Here is an 18,154-nt window from a genome sequence, read left to right as displayed (position 1 = left end):
CCTGGGGTCTGAAAAGGCAGAAACCGTGGGGTTTAACCCCTGGATGGGTATAAAAAAAAGTCAGGATGTGTGTGTGTGTATTTTGCTATATATTTATTTATTTATTTATTGAATTTCTATTGCTGCCCATGGCAACTCGAGGTGGCTTACAGAATGTACAACCATATTTTTTTAAAAAAGAAAAACAATAAAGACTAACAAAAAGAATCAAATAAATTAATAAATAGAACAAAATCTGGAAAATAAATAAATAAATATGTGCCATCTATACGTATTGCATATATAGGATAGATAGACAGACAGATAGACAGAGACAGACAGACAGACAGACAGATATAGATAAATCGATATAGATAGAGATAGATAAATCAATAGAGAAGAGAGAGAGAGAGAGAGATGGATAGATATAGAGAGGGACCAACATTTACGTTGCTAAGTGAGATATTTGTTAACCTTTATGACTTTCCCTGCCACATTTATTAAGTGAATAACTGCAGTTGTTAAGTTAGTCACCCGGTCATTAAGTGAAGCTGGCTTCCCCCATTGAGTTTGCTTGTCAGAAGGTCACAAAAGAGGATCACATGACCCCGGGGACACTGCAGCTGTCATAAGTGTGAAAAATGGATATACACACACACATATATACATACACACACTATAGAGATATAGGTAGATAAGTAGATATGATATAATATATAGAGAACTATGGATGGATGGATGGATAGATAGATAGATAGATAGATAGATAGATAGATAGATAGATAGATAGATAGATAGATAGAAGATAGATAGATAGATAGATAGATAGATAGATAGATAGATAGATAGATAGATAGATAGATAGATAGATAGATAGATAGATAGATAGATAGAAAGAATACAGAAGCCTGATGATGGCAGATGAGATTCTGCTGAAACGTTGCTACAACTTTAAAAGCACAACTACAATGACGTGGGAAAATACCCGAACAAAGCTGAATGCCATACATAGATAGAATATTACATACATACACATACACATACACACATAAATAGAGAATAGAACAGTTGTTGGGACTCCCATCACTGGAGGTTTTTAAAAAGACACCGGACAGCCACTTGTCTGAAATGGGGCTAGGGTCTCCTGCTTTGAGCAGGGGGTTGGGCTAGAAGACCTCCAGGGTCTCTTCCAGTTCCATTCTGATGGATTGATGTTGTTGAAGATTACCTTAAAGCTAAATACACTGGAAAGCTTTCCAGGAAAACATCTCCATGACTGCAGCAGCAGCCCCTGATATATTTGAACTGTGGCTAAAGTACCTTCCTATAATGATGTTTTCCTGGCAGTTTATCTTTTAGCCCCCAAAGCCTGATTAGCTTTTTCTGAGTCTGTGGGCAGGAAGCGAAACGGGCGAAGGGCAAACAGAGAGAGCGCCTGCCGAAGAGCATTTTGCAGCCACGCTGTCATCCTCTAAAGAGGTCATAAAAAGAGATTTTTTTTTATTTTTTATTTTTTTGCAAAGAACCAGTCATGTCTTGGCTTAAAAGTCAACATTAAAACCCATAAAAGCTGCAATTACACCAGCGCAAGGCTGCGTCGTCCTTCCTAACCCCCGAACACGCATGCAGACGGTCTATTTAACTTTGAGGGGGTTGCTTTCAGCCCTGAGCACCCCCCCAACCCTGAGAAATGGATGGAAAAATATGGGTGTTTGTTACGCTACTCCCTCGCCAGATCTGAGAGAGGCCGCACATATTGTGTGCAAGGTCACAGGTGGTTGAATTTTTTTTTTTTTTTTTTGCAATGCATTTTTTATTTTTATATTTTAAAAGCATCTCATTAGGTGAGCTACCAGGTTTTCACAATTCAATACAAACGTGACCATGATTACAGACTCAGCTTTCATATCCAAATTCGTATCATGTTATTGCTTCTTCCATTTTTCTTTTAAATATTCTCATACATCGTTTAACAATATTATCCACATTCTTATTCGATTTCTATATTCATTGCTCTTATTTCATCCAATTTCATTTCTTTTTTTAAACAAGTTTTTATTTCAATCTATACATACACATCAATACATAAACAGTGTGGCACCAATATATCATACATTTTAAGGCAAGTAAAGTTAATAAAACCAACCATATCTCTTAATACACATTCATATCAAAGTTTTCATTACTTAGTTTTTCAACATTTCAATACTCTCTTCTAGTGCCAGTCACTATATCATTTAAACATAGCTAATAATTTCATTATTCAATTTTGTCTCCTATTTTTTATTTTCATTACATATTATAGCTCATTTCATTTTTCTTTAAATATTATGTCTTATTTAACAATATTATCCATATTCTTATTCATTTTCTATATTCATTATTCTTATTTCATCCAATTTCATTTCTTTTTTTAAACAAGTTTTTATTTCAATCTATACATGCACATCAACACATAAACAGTGTGGCACCAATATATCATACATTTTAATACAACTAAAATTAATAAAACCAACCATATCTTTTAATACACATATTCATATTAAAGTATAGTCCTTCACTGTTTAGTTTTTCAACATTTCAATACTCTCTTCTAGTGCCAATAACTATATCATTCAAACATACCTAATAATTTCATTATTCAATTTCCTCTCCTTTTTTTCAATTTTCATTTCATATTATATCTCATTTCATTTTTCTTTAAATATTCTCATGTCTCATTTAACAATAGTATCCATATTCTTATTCCGTTTCTCGGCTGTTTTTTTCTTTTTTACAGACTTGTGAACTAATCCACACCTTGTTAAAAGAGTTTAACACGCTCTGCAAATCAGGAGACACCGAAAAATAGTGGTAGGGAGGGCGTGGAAGTGGGAAATATAAGCATTTCCTCTTCCCCATGAGTTGTGTAGTTCAGTGGTCACCAACCAGTGGGCCGGGGACCACTGGTGGTCCATGAGAAAATTTTTGGTGGTCCGCAATGTTCCCACCCCCCAAAAGAATTAATCCAGGATGCGCCGGAACACAAGGCTGCGCCACACACATGGCCCGCGGAACACAAGGCTTGCGTCGCTTGCATTGCAAACAACACGAGGTAGTGAGGGGAGGGGGGAAAGGGCAGAGGGGGGGAAATTGTCCCATGCACCCCACGTGCCTGGCCTGGCCACCGGGCTGCTTCTTTCCGCTTCTTTCTTCTTCTGCTTTTGGCTGCACACAAGGAAAGCAGCAGAAGTCTTTCTTTCTCTCCCCCAAACTCCACCAGAAATGAGTCTTGGGGACCCTGCAAGGCCTCCTGCTCCAAGAGGCTGCGAAGACTCATTCCTGGTGGAGTTTGGGGGAGAGAAAGAAAGACTTCTGCGGCTTCTGCTGTTTTCCTTGCATGAAGCCAAAAGTCTTTCTCTCTCTCTCTCTCTCCCCCTGAGAACGGAGCTGGAGACGGTATCCTGCGATCCCAAATAAAGAACGATCGATCGGTAGGAAAAACGGGTGGGGATTTTCCTGCAGGCTTTTGGGGATTTTCCCAGAGTCTCTGGTCCGCGGGATTTAAAATTTTGACTTTGGTGGTCCCTGAGGTCCAAAAGGTTGGCGACCCCTGGTTTAGTTCATCACACAACCTGAGCATTGGCCATAAAAGAAGTGCTTTAAGACGTTCTCTTGTATTTATTCACCCGAAGCATTATCTGGGAGGTTTCTTTCTTAAAATACAGGTAGTTACAACAATTCATTTATGGCACTAAAAAAAGCGACTTATGACAGTTTTTCACACTTACGACCTTCACAGCATTCCCAGGGCAGCGTCTGATAACTTGACAACTGACTCATACTTATGACAGTTGCAGAGTCCCAGGGTCTTATCATTACCTTTTGCGACCCTCTGTCAATTGGGGGAAGCCAGATTCACTTAACAATCGTGTGACTCACTTAACGACAGCAGTGATTCACTTAACAACGGTGGCAAGATAGGTCGTAAAATAGGGCCAAAACCCACTTAACCAATGTCTCGCTTAGCAATAGAAATTTTGGGCTCAATTTGTGGGTGTTTTAAGTCTAGGCCTAATATCTGTAACATGTTAAGCGAATCTGACTTCCCCGTTGGTCGCAAAAGATGACCATATGACCCTGGGACATTGCAACTGTCATAAATAGGAGTCAGTTGCCAAGCATCTCAGTTCTGATTGACGTGACTCAGGATGCTGGATCACATGAAGTGTTAAAACTGCTTTATGAGCCTCGGTGGCGCAGTGGTCAAAGGGCGGTACTGCAGGCTACATCTGCTGGCTGCCGGCTGCTGGCTGCCTGCACTTTGGCAGTTCGAATCCCATCAGGATCAAGGTTGACTCATCCTTCCGAGGTTGGTAAAATGAGGACCCAGATTGTTGGGGGCAAGAGGCTGATTCCGTCAACCGCTTAGAGAGGGCTGGAAAGCGCTGGGAAAGAATATATAAGTCTAAGGGCCATTGCTACTCCTTCCTTCCTTCCTTTTCCTCATTCTCCTTCCTTTCTTCCTTCTTCCCCATTCTCCTTCCTTCCATCCTCTTCCCCCATTCTCCTTCCTTCCTTCTTTCCTTCCCTCCCTTCCTCCTTTCCCCATTCTCCTTCCTTCCTTTCCTTTCCTTTCCTTTCCTTTCCTTTCCTTTCCTTTCCTTCCTTTCCTTTCCTTTCTTTCCTTTCCTTTCCTTTCCTCCCTCCCTCTATCATTCCATATTGGCACAGTGGTTGAGAATGTAGTATAGCAGGCTAACTATGCCCACACTGCCAGCAGTTCGATCCTGACTGGCTCCAGGTTGACTCAATCTTCCGTCCTTCCAATGAGGACCTAAATTGTTGGGAGCAAGAGGCTGACTGTGTAAATCACTTAGAGAGGGCTGAAAAGCACTGAGAAGCAGTATATAAGTTCAAGTGCTATTGCTCTTCCTTCCTTCCTTCCTTCCTTCCTCCCTTCCTCCCTCCCTCCCTCCCTCCCTCCCTCCTCTTCTTCATCCCAATTCTCCTTCCTTCCATGTTGGCACAGTGGTTGAGAACATAGTATAGCAGGCTAATTCTGCCCACTGTCAGCAGTTCGATCCTGACTGGTTCCAGGTGGACTCAGCCTTCCATCCTTCCGAGGTGGGTAAAACAAGGACCCAGATTGTTGGGAGAACAAGAGGTTGACCCTGTAAACCGCTTAGAGAGGGCGATAAAGCACTATAAAGTGGTATATGAGTTTAAGTGCTATTGTTATTGAGATTATAAGGCCTTAGTAAGGCCACATGCTGAATCCTGCACCCAGATTTGGTCACCACGATGTAAAAAAAGAAGTCGAGACTCTAGAAAAAGGGCAGAGAAGAGCAACCAGGATGATTAGGGGACTGGAGGCTAAAATATACAATGGACATTGCAGGAACTGGGCCTGGCTAGTCCAGGGAAGAGAAGGACCAGGGGAGACATGATAGCGGTCTTCCAATATTGGAGGGGCTGCCACAGAGAAGAAGAAGGGGTCACGCTATTCTCCAAAGCGAAAGAAAGAAAGAAAGAAAGAAAGAAAGAAAGAAAGAAAGAAAGAAAGAAAGAAAGAAAGAAAGAAAGAAAAAGAAAGAAAGAAAGAAAGAAAGAAAGAAAGAAAGAAAGAAAATGAAAAGAGAGAAAGGAAAGAAAGGAAAGGAAGAAAGAAAGAAAGAAAGAAAGAAAGAAAGAAAGAAAGAAAGATGCTAGAAAGGAAAGAAAGAAGAAGGAAAAAATGAAAGAAAGAAAAAGAAAGACGGAAGGAAAGAAGGAAAGAAAGATGTGAGAAAGGAAAGAAAGAAGGAAAAAATGAAAGAAAGAAGGAAGGAAGGAAAGAAAGGAAAGGAAGAAAGAAAGAAAGAAAGAAAGAAAGAAAGAAAGAAAGAAAGAAAGAAAGATGCGAGAAAGGAAAGAAAGAAGGAAAAAATGAAAGAAAGAAAAAGAAAGAAGGAAGGAAAGAAGGAAAGAAAGAAAGATGTGAGAAAGGAAAGAAAGAAGGAAAAAATGAAAGAAAGAAGGAAGGAAGGAAAGAAAGAAAGAAAAAGGAAAGAAAGAAGGAAAGAAAGAAAGAGAGAAAGAAAGAAAGAAAGACATCTGAGTGAATCATGGATGGACAGAGGACATGTCTAGTTTAAGGAAAAGAAGGATAGTGGGGACATGATAGCAGTCTTCCAATATCTCAGGGTTTGCCACAAAGAAGAGATGTAAAAAAAGAGGTTGAGACTCTAGAAAAAGGGCAGAGAAGAGCAACCAGGATGATGAGGGGACTGGAGGCTAAAACATACGATGAACGGTTGCAGAAACTGGGCCTGGCTAGTCTAGAGAAGAGAAGGACCAGGGCAGACAGGAGAGCATCTTCCAATATTTGAGGGAGGGGCTGCCACAGAGGAAGAGGGGGATCAAGCTATTTTCCAAAGCCCCTGAAGAGGCCGGACAAGAAGCAACAGAGGGAAACTCATCAAGGAGAGAAGCTATCTAGAAATAAAAATTTCCTGACGGTGAGAACAATTAATCAGTGGAACTACTCGCCTCTAGAAGTTGCGGGGACTCCATTGCCGGAGGCTTGGAAGAAAAGATTGCACAACCCTAGGGAATGGTATATAGAGTTTCCTGCTTGAGCAAGGGGTGGGTGGGCTAGAAGACCTCCATGGTCCCTTCCTCCAACCCTGTTATATTCTCTGTCTGGGGGGGATCGCCTAGTGGTCTCCCATCCAATGCAAAAGTGGCCACTGGACTTTGCAGCTTTCTGGGTTGCGGGGGCGTGTGGGGGGCAACCTTTTCCCAATCTTTTGCAAAAGTCTTTTTTTTGCAACCTAGGAGTTTTGCCCACTGCCCCCACTTCCCAAAAAAGGTGGCAAACCGCCCCTTCCAAGGGATTCCCCCCCCCTTCCAAAAGAGAAGGACCTGGGAGAAGGGGGGGGTCCATTGCCCCAGGCGAACAAGCCCCCCCACACTCAAAACGGGGCTCCCACGGCACCTCCAGGCTCCCCAGGGAAGCAGCGAGGAGCGCGCGGCAGGCAAAGAATTCGCCCGGGGATCGCGAGACTACAACTCCCGTCATGCCCCGGGGCGGCCGGCGGCGGTAGCCATAGCAACGGGAGAAGCCCCGAGCCAAGAACCAAAAAAATCCAGACAGGCCGCGATGGGCCAGGATTACTACGCGGTGCTGGAGCTGAACCGCAGCGCCAAGGATGCGGACATCAAGACGGCGTGAGAAGAAAGCGGGGTTGGAGGCGTGGGACTGCCGTGCCCATCCTCCTTGGCCGTGCAACATGGGCTTTGAGGGGGGGACCCTTGGTCGTGCAAGATGGGCTTTCTGGATTTTGCCCCTTTTGCAAAACCGCGCCTTAAAGAGGATTGCTGCGCTTGGGGGCTGCGTTCACCCGGGGAATCCTCAGACTCCAAGTTTAGTAGCTTTTAAGGGTTATGGACTTCAATTCCCAGAATTCCCTGTCTTTAAAACATGGCTGGCTGGGGGATTCTGGGAGTTGAAGTCCACCAGTTGTTAAAGGTTGCCAAGATGCTCTGCTTCTAGAGTAATGCTTCTCTATCCTGGCAAGTTTTCAGACTGGTGGACTTCAATTCCCAGAATCCCCTGTCTTTTAAACATGGCTGGCTGGGGGATTCTGGGAGTTGAAGTCCACCAGTTGTTAAAGGTTCCCAAGATGCTCTGCTTCTAGAGTAATGCTTCTCCATCCTGGCAAGTTTTCAGACTGGTGGACTTCAATTCCCAGAATCCCCTGTCTTTAAAAACATGGCTGGCTGGGGGATTCTGGGAGTTGAAGTCCACCAGTTGTTAAAGGTTCCCAAGATGCTCTGCTTCTAGAGTAATGCTTCCCCATCCTGGCAAGTTTTCAGACTGGTGGACTCCAATTCCCAGAATTCCCTGTCTTTTAAACATGGCTGGCTGGGGGATTCTGGGAGTTGAAGTCCACCAGTTGTTAAAGGTTCCCAAGATGCTCTGCTCCTAGAGTAATGCTTCTCCATCCTGGCAAGTTTTCAGACTGGTGGACTTCAATTCCCAGAATCCCCTGTCTTTAAAAACATGGCTGGCTGGGGATTCTGGGAGTTGAAGTCCACCAGTTGTTAAAGGTTCCCAAGATGCTCTGCTTCTAGAGTAATGCTTCCCCATCCTGGCAAGTTTTCAGACTGGTGGACTCCAATTCCCAGAATCCCCTGTCTTTAAAAACATGGCTGGCTGGGGGATTCTGGGAGTTGAAGTCCACCAGTTGTTAAAGGTTGCCAAGATGCTCTGCTTCTAGAGTAATGCTTCTCCATCCTGGCAAGTTTTCAGACTGGTGGACTTCAATTCCCAGAATCTCTGTCTTTAAAAACATGGCTGGCTGGGGATTCTGGGAGTTGAAGTCCACCAGTTGTTAAAGGTTGCCAAGATGCTCTGCTTCTAGAGTAATGCTTCTCCATCCTGGCAAGTTTTCAGACTGGTGGACTTCAATTCCCAGAATCCCCTGTCTTTAAAAACATGGCTGGCTGGGGGATTCTGGGAGTTGAAGTCCACCAGTTGTTAAAGGTTCCCAAGATGCTCTGCTCCTAGAGTAATGCTTCCCCATCCTGGCAAGTTTTCAGACTGGTGGACTCCAATTCCCAGAATCCCCTGTCTTTAAAAACCTGGCTGGCTGGGGGATTCTGGGAGTTGAAGTCCACCAGTTGTTAAAGGTTCCCAAGATGCTCTGCTCCTAGAGTAATGCTTCCCCATCCTGGCAAGTTTTCAGACTGGTGGACTTCAATTCCCAGAATCCCCTGTCTTTAAAGCATGGCTGGCTGGGGGATTCTGGGAGTTGAAGTCCACGCTGCTTCAAGTTGCCAAGATGGTGAAGCACTGCTGGAGGGGGGGCAGGAAGTAACACAAGGCTTGGCACCATGAATCACCCCCAAACTTGCAAAGATGCAAAAGAAAAAAAGCATGAACGAATGAAGGCGATGCCCCAACATAGTTTAACAAACCTGGCCAAGCCGGTTGTGTGAATGCAATGTTGGGCATTTGGGATCCCTGGAACGAAATTTGCAGCTTCTCTCGGTGTGACTTGCAGATATCGGAAGCTGGCTCTGAAATATCATCCATTAAAGAACAAAGACCCTTGGGCTCCTGGGAAATTCAAGCAGCTGGCCGAAGCCTACGATGTCCTGAGTGACTGTAAGTAAAGGAAAGGAGACCACACAGAGATGCAGCGCGGAAGATCCGCTTCTCTGCAAAATCCAGGCGTCTTCCTCTGGATGGTGGGGAAGGATTGATACTCCTTGAAGACAGCTGGTCGTTTGCATCCTTTGAGAGGGTCCTTGAGGCCACTTAGAGGTTTACCTGTGTCCTCAGGGTCACCTGAGTGGTGCAAATAGGTGAGGAGCCTTCCTGGAATTGCTGAAACATCCTGCAGAAAGCAGAGCTCCACAACACACTCCTTTCAGGTGACCCTGAGGACACAGGTAAACCTCCAAGTGGCCTCAAGGACCCTCTCAAAGGATGCAAATGACCGGCTGCCTGCAAGGAGTATCAATCCTTCCCTTCCCCGCCGTCCAGTCAGAACTGAAGAAGCTTCTGGGAGGAGAAGAGAAACCTCTTCAAAGAATAATAATAAGAAGAAGAAAGTCCAGTTGCCTCTTGGGGGAAAAAAGGCGTCTTTGGGCCAATTTAGATCAGTGTTTCTCAATTTTGGCCTCTTTAAGATGGACGGTTGCAGGAACTGGGCCTGGGGAAGAGAAGGACCAGGGGAGACATGATAACGGTCTTCCAATATCGGAGGGGCTGCCCCAGAGAGGAGGGGGGGGGGTCAAGCTATTTTCCAAAGCAAAAGAAAGAAAGAAAGAAAGAAAGAGAGAGAGAGAGAGAGAGAGAAAGGGAGAAAGATGAAAGAAAGAAAGGAAAGAAAGGAGGAAGGGAAGAAAGGAAGGAAAGAAAGAAGGGAGGGAGGGAGGAAGGAAGGAAGGAAGGAAGGAAGGAAGGAAGGAAGGAAGGAAGGAAGGAATTCCTCGACATACGACCAAAACAGACCCCCAGATTTCTGTTGCTGAGCCGGGCAGTTCTTAACCGAATGTTGCCCTAAATTTTACAACCAGTTGTTAAGTGAACCGCTGCAGTTCTTAAGTTCTTAGTCAAGCGGTCGTTAAGCAAATCTTAACGCTGTCATGCCCCAGTTGGAGTCTGACTCTGAGGGAGAGGAGGAACAGCTGACAGGGAGTGGAGGTGTGGCTCCGGAGATTGTGGAGGAAACTGGGGAAGGGCAGAGGCCGGCTGGGCAGTTGGAGGAAGACCCAGGCCCATCCTCTCTCCATTCTAGAGCACGCGGGGAGGAGAGGATAAGGGAAAAACATGAATGGTGTGGTCTACGGGGGAGGAAAGGGCCTTGATCCCCTTCATGGGCTGCAGCTGTGAGATCTGGTTAAAAGGACGGACATGCATATGGGCCAGAACTGGAAACAAAGCATGGAAATATCTCTAGTTTATGGTTCCTCTCTGAGTTTGTCGTCCCTCCCAGTGTGTGTTCCGATACCTGTGGACGTCTTCAAGCCCTTATCTTGCCTGGTTCCCTTAACTGCTTCAGTGTGGTTTGTGTTGTTTTTGCTATTTATAATTTATAGGTATTTTTAGTTTAAACGGCATTTCAAATCGGCCCAAAATCAGCTGTGAGGCGTAGTGCAGGTAAGGGGTTGGCAGGGGAGGATTGCGCACACAAGCGCAGAGGGCGGGGGGGGGATTGCCTTCTGGGTGCTGGCATGTAAGTGCACGCGCACGAGCGCGTACACAATTTTAGGCCCAGGATCCCAAAAATGTTAGCCACCGCTGCTCTGTATTAAGCTCTGCAGCTATATTAAACTCTGGAGCTCTAAAGCTATGTTGAAGCTCTGAGTCTGTCCATTGAAGATGAAACTAAAATGAAACTGATATCTGTTTCTGAGCTCCTGAGTTGAGTTTCTGCTCTGCACTTGCAGCGCGTTTTTGTCTTGAGTTCGCTTCCTGTTGGAGAAATCTACCGCCGGTATTGTAAAGTTTACTTCATATGTTTATAAAGAAGTTAAACGAAGCCTCAGTCATCCGTCTTTATTTTTCTGGTGCTGAATGAACGCGGCAAAACTCCGAACACTGTTTTTCCCTCTTGGTGCCTTTAGCGGTAAAGAAAGCCGTGTACGATAAGTTTGCGGAGGAGGGTCTGAAGGGAGGAATCCCCCTGGAGTTTGGCATCGACACCCCCTGGACGGAAGGCTATGTCTTTCATGGAAACCCTGAGAAAGTCTTCCGGGAGTTCTTCGGAGGAGACAACCCCTTCGCGGGTAGGTACCATGTCAGGATTCCCGGCAGTTACCCCCCCGTTTAATTCTGAGTCTTGAGCCAAACTTCCAAAACTTCAAAATGATTTATTGGGAGTTAACATGTCCGGCACTGCCTGAGTGCAGCCGACTCTGAGACACATCATTCATGGTCACCCTTGACCCTGGTTTTCCCCCTATCTCCTGGGTGTATCGTAATACATATTCTCCAATGGGACACATCCGTAGCCCAGAGTCCTCAATCATGCTCTCCAGTTACAATTGTGCACGGCAGAAACTTCACTCACCTAGTTACTAGCTTTGAAAACATTTATGGAATGCACTTTTGGTTTGCAAACTGCCGCGCTACTCCGCTCTCCCTTTCTGTTGGCAACTCTAAAAAAAGACCATAGAAATATTGTAGGAGTTGACATACCGACAACCTACCTGTTCACCTGTTGGCAGGGGTGGACTGCCAACAGGTGAACCAGTCATTAAAACTGATAAAATTAGCTACCGGTTCATGAACCGGTAGCTAATTTTATCATTTTTAACGACCAGTTCGGTGAACTGGCAAATCCTACCTTCCGGAGCCCGCGGAGGGTGAAAATGACATGGGAGTGTGGCTCCCACGGCTGTGGAAGAAATGGGGGGAGGGCACAGGCCGGCTGGGCCTTCAGCGGAAGACCCAGGGCCACCCCCTCTGCAACCTAGGCTACGCAGGGAGGAACAAAGAAGGGAGCAACATGGCTTACGGGAGAGGAAAAGGCCCTGATCCCTTTCATTAGTTGCAGCTGGGAGAACAGGATATAAGAGGGGCGTTTGCACACGGCTCCTTGCTGGAAGCAAAGCGTGCATTATCTTGGTCGAGGCTTATCTGGGTTTTGGCGTCCTCCCAACTGTGGGTGCTGCGTTATCTTGTGGAAGTCTGCAATTTATCATCCTGGCCTGCCGTGTTAATGACTTCAGTGTGGTTTGTGTTGGGTTTTTTTAAATTTCTAATTATCTTTACTTTGGGTTCGGGCTGCATTTCTTCAGTTCATAGACTGTTTTTGGAAGAGTTTGATCTCCAGCCGAGGATAATTGGACATTGGGGCCCAAGTTGGAGGCATTAAAGGGAATTTATTCTACTTCGGTGACTTTGTTATATTTTGTGTCATCACAATATCTATGGGAAGTCCGGAAGACAAGCAGGAAGGCAGCTCTGTGCCTTCCTTTTAAGATGCACGGACTTCAACTCCCAGGATTCCTCAGTCATCCATGGATGGGGCATTCTGGGAGTTGAAGTCCACCCATCTGAAAATGGTCAGGTTGGAGGGGTGCAGGTGGGGGGAAACACTAGCGCAACCAATGCCGACGCCATCTCTTTTCAAATATGCTTTAGAATTCTACACCGCTGAAGGGGCCGAGGTCAACATGGCTTTCGGGGGTCTCCGTGGCCGTGGGGTGAAGAAGCAGGACCCCCCGATAGAGAGGGATCTGTACCTGTCCCTTGAAGACCTGTTTTTCGGGTGCACCAAGAAAATCAAGATCTCACGGAGGGTAAGGAATGGGTGGTTCTGACCCAAACCTGGTTCCAAGGAAACCAACATCAAACAGAGATAAAAGCAAAACCTTCTAAGGCTTCTCTGCGAATTCCGTTCCTTCCCGGTTCAAAGGCTCTTTCAAACTCATTGTCTCTGATAAGGACGAGCCTTGCCAAGGTGGTGCAAGGCTGCCAAGAACACCAGATAAAGTTGCGAAGAAATATTCCAAACACAAAAGAGTCTCCAAACACAAACGAATGCGACGGGGGGATGCCGGATTCACTTAATGACCCCGGTGTTAAGCTAAGAACAACCGCAGGGATTCGTTTTCCCCAAAAATGGCGAGAAAAGTCACCCCAAAAAATGGGGCAGGACTTGCTTCGCCACAGAAAGGTTTGGCTGAGTCGGGGTCGTTAAGTCGAGGACTCCCAGTGTCGTCACCCCTGCCTTGTGTGGCCTGGTCGCTAAGTGAGGGGCTACCTGGGTGTAAAACGGTATACCCCCGCCCCATCTTTTTCCAAACCCTCAGGTGATGAATGAAGACGGCCACGCGTCCACCATTAAAGACAAGATCCTAACGATCGACGTTCAACCTGGTTGGAAGCCCGGAACTAAGATAACTTTCAAGGAGGAAGGAGACCAGGTGAGGTTAAGCCAGGACCGGTGGGGCGGGGTTTCCTTTGGAACCTCCTCTGGTTCATTCTGCCCCAGAATCCATTGTATCAGAGGCCAGCTTCACCACAACACAACAACAGTACCCTGGGAAGATACCCTGGAGGTCTTCTAGTCCAACCCCCTTGCTCAGGCAGGAAACTGTTAAGGTATTGAGACTTAAGAGTTGATCAGCTGCTGTAAGGCTGATGCAATAAGGAAGAATCAGCATGGGTATAGCCATTTGAAGACAAAAGAATGGGCCCACAGAAGTTTTACCACTTTAAGAGGTGTTTATATAAGGCAGCCATTAGAGGGCGTATTCTTTCTCCTTGTCTCCTGTCTCCATTGTAGAGTTCTCTGTGCAGAGTTAAGAAGATTGATTGCTTGCCAGGTATTGGTCTACCACATACATGTCTGTAGACAAATGTCTTGTAGATAAACCACGGTTAAAATGTCAAAAATCTCTGTATGCTGTGTTTTGCTCCTGGGTTGTCTCACAATAGTAGCTGCAAAGGCTCTGACAGAAACCCTCTACCATTCAGCACAAAGGGTTGTCCGGTCGCTTCTTAAAAATGGAACATCCACAACTTTCTTGTGGCAAGCTGGTGCTTTGGAAAATAGTTTGACACCCCCACCGCCTCCCTTGTCTGTGGCAGCCCCTCAAATATTGGAAGGCTGCTCTCCTGTCTCCCCTGGTCCTTCTCTTCCCTAGACTAGCCAGGCCCAGTTCCTGCAACCGTCCATCGTAGGTTTTAGCCTCCAGTCCCCTAAAATCATCCTGGTTGCTCTTCTCTTCACTCTTTCTAGAGTCTCAACTTCTTTTTTACATCTCTTCTTTGTGGCAAACCCTGAGATATTGGAAGACTGCTATCATGTCCACCCTGTCCTTCTTTTCCTTAAACTAGACATGTCTTCTGTCTATCCATGATTGACTCAGATCTTTCTTTCTTTCTTTCTTTCTTTCTTTCTTTCTTTCTTTCTTTCTTTCTTTCTTTCTTTCTTTCCTTCCTTCCTTCCTTCCTTCCTTCCTTCCTTCCTTCCTTTCTTTCTTTCTTTCTTTCTTTCATTTTTTCCTTCTTTCTTTCCTTTCTCGCATCTTTCTTTCCTTCCTTCCTTCCTTCCTTCCTTCCTTCCTTCCTTCCTTCCTTCCTTCCTTCCTTCCTTCCTTCCTTCCTTCTTTCTTTCTTTCTTTCATTTTTTCCCTTCTTTCTTTCTTTCTTTCTTTCTTTCTTTCTTTCTTTCTTTCTTTCTTTCTTTCTTTTGCTTTGGAAAACAGCTTGACCCCTTCCTCTTCTCTGTGGCAGCCTTCCAATATTGGGAGACTGCTCTCCCGTCTCCCCTGGTCCTTCTCTTCCCTAGACTAGCCAGGCCCAGTTCCTGCAACCGTCTATCACATGTTTTAGCCTCCAGTCCCCTAAAATCATCCTGGTTGCTCTTCTCTGCCCTTTTTCTAGAGTCTCAACATCTTTTTTATAGTGTGGTGACCAAAACTGGATGCAGGACTCTAGGTGTGGCCTTACTAAGGCTTTACAGAGTGGTGTTAGTACCTCCCTCGATCTTGACTGTATCCCTCTGTGAATGCAATTTAAGATTAGCTTTTTTGGCTGCCACCGGACACCGCCGGCTCCTATTTAAACGCCTTCTGGTTTCTCCTTTTAGGGACCCAACATTATCCCTGCAGATATTATCTTCATTGTGAAGGAGAAACTCCACCCCAGGTTTAAAAGGGAAGGGGACAACCTGATCTACGTGGCCAGCATCCCTCTGGGAAAGGTAACGCCAAGACTAGGCCTTGGGGAGACGGAAGGTTGCTGTCGCTGGCACTCACACAAACACGTACGCCTTCCCCATGGGGAGTGGTCCCCAGTGTGGCCCTTCAGCTGTAGGTCACAGTCCAGAGCAGGTTCGCAATCAGGAATCCTTCCAAGAATGCGAGTGACCCGGAGTAGAATAACAGAGTTGGAAGGGACCTTGGAGGTCTTCTAGTCCAGCCCCCCTGCTTAGGCAGGAAGTCCTACACTCTCCCACGGGGGTCTTCATCACTGCTGAAATGGAGTTCCTCCTCTTCTTCTCCTTCCTTCAGTCTACAGACCCCACCCCTTTGTAGCACTGATGAGATCACCTAGTTGGGTAATGAAAGGTCTGTCAGAAGAGCACCAAGGATTCCTCCTCCTCCTCCTTCTCTTCCTTCTTCTCTTCCTTCTTCTCCTTTCCTTCCTCTTCCTCCTTTCTTCTCCTTCTCTTCCTCCTCCTCCTTTCTTCTCCTCTTTCTTCTCCTTCTCCTTCTCTTCCTCCTCCTCCTCCTTTCTTCTCCTCCTTCTTCTCTTCCTCCTCCTTTCTTTTTCTCTTTCTCTCTCCTCCTCCTTCTCCTCCTTTCTTCTCCTTCTCTTCCTCCTCCTCCTCCTCCTTTCTTCTCCTTCTTCTTCTTCTCTTCCTCCTCCTCCTTTCTTCTCCTTCTCCTCCTCCTTTTTTCTTCTCCTTCTCTTCCTCCTCCTTCTCCTCCTTTCTTCTCCTTCTCCTTCCCTTCCTCTTCCTTCTCCTTTCTTCCCCTTCTCCTCTCTCTCCTCCTCTTTCTCCTCCTTTCTTCTCCTTCTCCTTCCCTTCCTCTTCCTTCTCCTTTCTTCCCCTTCTCCTCTCTCTCCTCCTCTCTCTCCTCCTTTCTTCTCCTTCTCCTTCTCTTCCTCCTCTTTCTCCTTCTCCTTCTCTTCCTCCTCCTTCTCCTTCTCCTCCTCTCTCTGTATCCAACCTCTGCATCCTCTATCAGTCCCCAAACTGGCCCTTCAGGTCTTCCAATGGTGCCCCTATCACCACTGTTTTCCTCCTCCTCCTCTCCCTCCTCTATCTTCCCCTCTTCCTCTTTCACCTCCTCCTCTTCCTCCTCTCTGCCGTCCCCATCCCCTTCTAGTCCGAGTAACATGTCCTTCTCGGAGAGCAAATCTCATCGGCCGGCCCCTCTCCTTTGCTCCCGCAGGCCCTGATCGGCTGCACGGTGGATGTGAGGACGCTGGACGAGCGGCTGCTGAACATCCCCATCAACGATATTGTCCAGTAAGTGCTGTCTTGGAGGGAGGGGGGGGGCTGGGGAGCTGACAGGTAACACCCTCCCTGGCTGCGTTCAGACCAGAGGTGGGATTCAGCTGGTTCTGACTGGTTCTCACGAACTGGTAGCGGAAATTTGAAGTGGTTCGGAGAACCGGAAAATTCCCCCTCTGACTGGCCCCGCCAACCTCCTCTCTTCTCTGCCTCCCGTTGAGTCCCAGTTGATCGACTGGGTCTTCTTTGGTTGCCCTGCCCAGAAGAACCGAGTTGTCTGCCACATCTATTCATCTCCGCCCTCTGCCTTGTATCCCCAGAGCTAGTGTGGGAAGAGCGATGGCTCTTCCGTCCCAAGGACCGGCCCATAGATTTCCACTGCTCTCCTCTCCTCTGCCTTCTGTGCATCAGGCACTGGACTCGGCTGTTCCTCCTCTTCCTCAACAGCCACCTCCAGGTGTGAGGGCTGTTGACTCTCCATCTGAGGGCTGATGGACAGCCCAGGCTTCCCCCCTCTCTCTCTCCTTCCCTCCCCCTCCCTCCCTCTCCCTCTCCTTCTCTGTCTCTCTCTCTCTGTCTCTCTCTGTCTCTCTGCCAGTTCTATTCCCCCTCAAAGCTCCCGTCCCAAGGACCGGCCCATAGATTTCCACTGCTCTCCTCTCCCCTGTCTTCTGCGCATCAGGCACTGGACCCGGCTGTTCCTCCTCTTCCGCATCAGCCACCTCCAGGTCTGGGGGCTGCTGACTCTCCATCTGAGGGCTGATGGATGGCCCAGGCTTCCCCTCTCTCTCTCCTTCCCTCCCCTTCCTCCCCCTCTCTCCTCTCTGTCTCTCTCTCTCTCTGCCAGTTCTATTCCCCCTCGAAGCTCCCATCCCAAGGACCGGCCCATAGATTTCCACTGCTCTCCTCTCCTCTGCCTTCCGTGCATCAGGCACTGGACCCAGCTGTTCCTCCTCTTCCTCATCAGCCACTTCCTGACCTGGGGGCTGTTGACTCTCCATCTGAGGGCTGATGGACGGCACAGGCTTCCCCCCTCTCTCTCCTTCCCTCCCCCTCCCTCCCCTCTCTCCCTCTCCCTCTCTCTGCCAGTTCCATTCCCCCTCAAAGCTCCCGTCCCAAGGACCGGCCCATAGATTTCCACTGCTCTCCTCTCCTCTGCCTTCTGCGCATCAGGCACTGGACCCGGCTGTTCCTCCTCTTCCTCATCAGCCACCTCCAGACCTGGGGGCTGCTGACTCTCCATCCGAGGGCTGACGGACGGCCCAGGCTTTGCCTCTGTCTCTCTGTCTCTGCCAGCTCCATCCCCTCTTCCCCCTCGGGTGCTCTGATGCTGACTCCAACTCCCAGGCCTCCTCTTCCTCCTCCTCTGTTTCACCTGCTGGAGGGGCTGGCAGCTGCCAAGCTACAACGCTGTCCTTCTTCCTTTTTACAGCCCAAAGTACTTCAAAGTGGTCCCCCATGAGGGGATGCCCCTTCCCCAAGACCCCACCAGCAAGGGAGACCTCTACATGTACTTCGACATTGTCTTCCCAGCCAGGCTGACCCCGGCCAAGAAGTCGCTGGTGCGGGAGGCCCTCCTGATGTGAAGACCATCGCCGGGGGACCCCCAGACGCTCTTCCACCACACACACACACACACACCTCATTTTTGGAAATAAATTAAAATGTTTCCTTTCTTTTTTAAAAAAAATAAATAAATTTTACGAAAGTTTTACAGTTTAAAA

General features: G+C 47.1%; 1 protein-coding gene across 2 annotated transcripts; it reads left to right on the top strand.

Annotated features, from left to right (window-relative positions):
* Positions 1 to 7,047: 7,047 nt before the first annotated feature.
* DNAJB13 (DnaJ heat shock protein family (Hsp40) member B13) lies at positions 7,048 to 18,134 on the top strand. 2 transcript variants are annotated; one of them, XM_026723165.2, is made up of 8 exons: positions 7,048 to 7,170; positions 9,009 to 9,112; positions 11,080 to 11,241; positions 12,602 to 12,759; positions 13,273 to 13,386; positions 15,057 to 15,170; positions 16,369 to 16,445; positions 17,863 to 18,134. In XM_026723165.2, exons 1-8 carry the CDS (start codon positions 7,103 to 7,105, stop codon positions 18,014 to 18,016), a joined length of 951 nt encoding a protein of 316 aa, XP_026578950.2. In that variant the 5' UTR covers positions 7,048 to 7,102; the 3' UTR covers positions 18,017 to 18,134. The 2 variants fall into 2 exon arrangements, with proteins under 2 accessions (XP_026578950.2, XP_087793962.1); XM_087937836.1 differs by lacking the exon at positions 15,057 to 15,170.
* The last annotated feature ends 20 nt before the right edge of the window (positions 18,135 to 18,154 follow it).

This window comes from Pseudonaja textilis, chromosome 7, assembly GCF_049901715.1.
Source record: "Pseudonaja textilis isolate UNSWEBS1 chromosome 7, rPseTex1.2, whole genome shotgun sequence".
In the NCBI taxonomy this organism is placed as follows: domain Eukaryota; kingdom Metazoa; phylum Chordata; class Lepidosauria; order Squamata; family Elapidae; genus Pseudonaja; species Pseudonaja textilis.
This window is presented reverse-complemented; position numbering and strand designations above follow the sequence as displayed.

What these genes read in the sequence shown, in the direction of transcription:
- DNAJB13 (XM_026723165.2), top strand. Translation starts at nt 7,103, where the DNA reads ATGGGCCAGGATTACTACGCGGTGCTGGAGCTGAACCGCAGCGCCAAG. An exon ending in CTACGATGTCCTGAGTGACT is followed by an intron (nt 9,113 to 11,079) that starts GTAAGTAAAGGA and finishes TGGTGCCTTTAG; the next exon opens with CGGTAAAGAAAGCCGTGTAC. An exon ending in AAATCAAGATCTCACGGAGG is followed by an intron (nt 12,760 to 13,272) that starts GTAAGGAATGGG and finishes CCAAACCCTCAG; the next exon opens with GTGATGAATGAAGACGGCCA.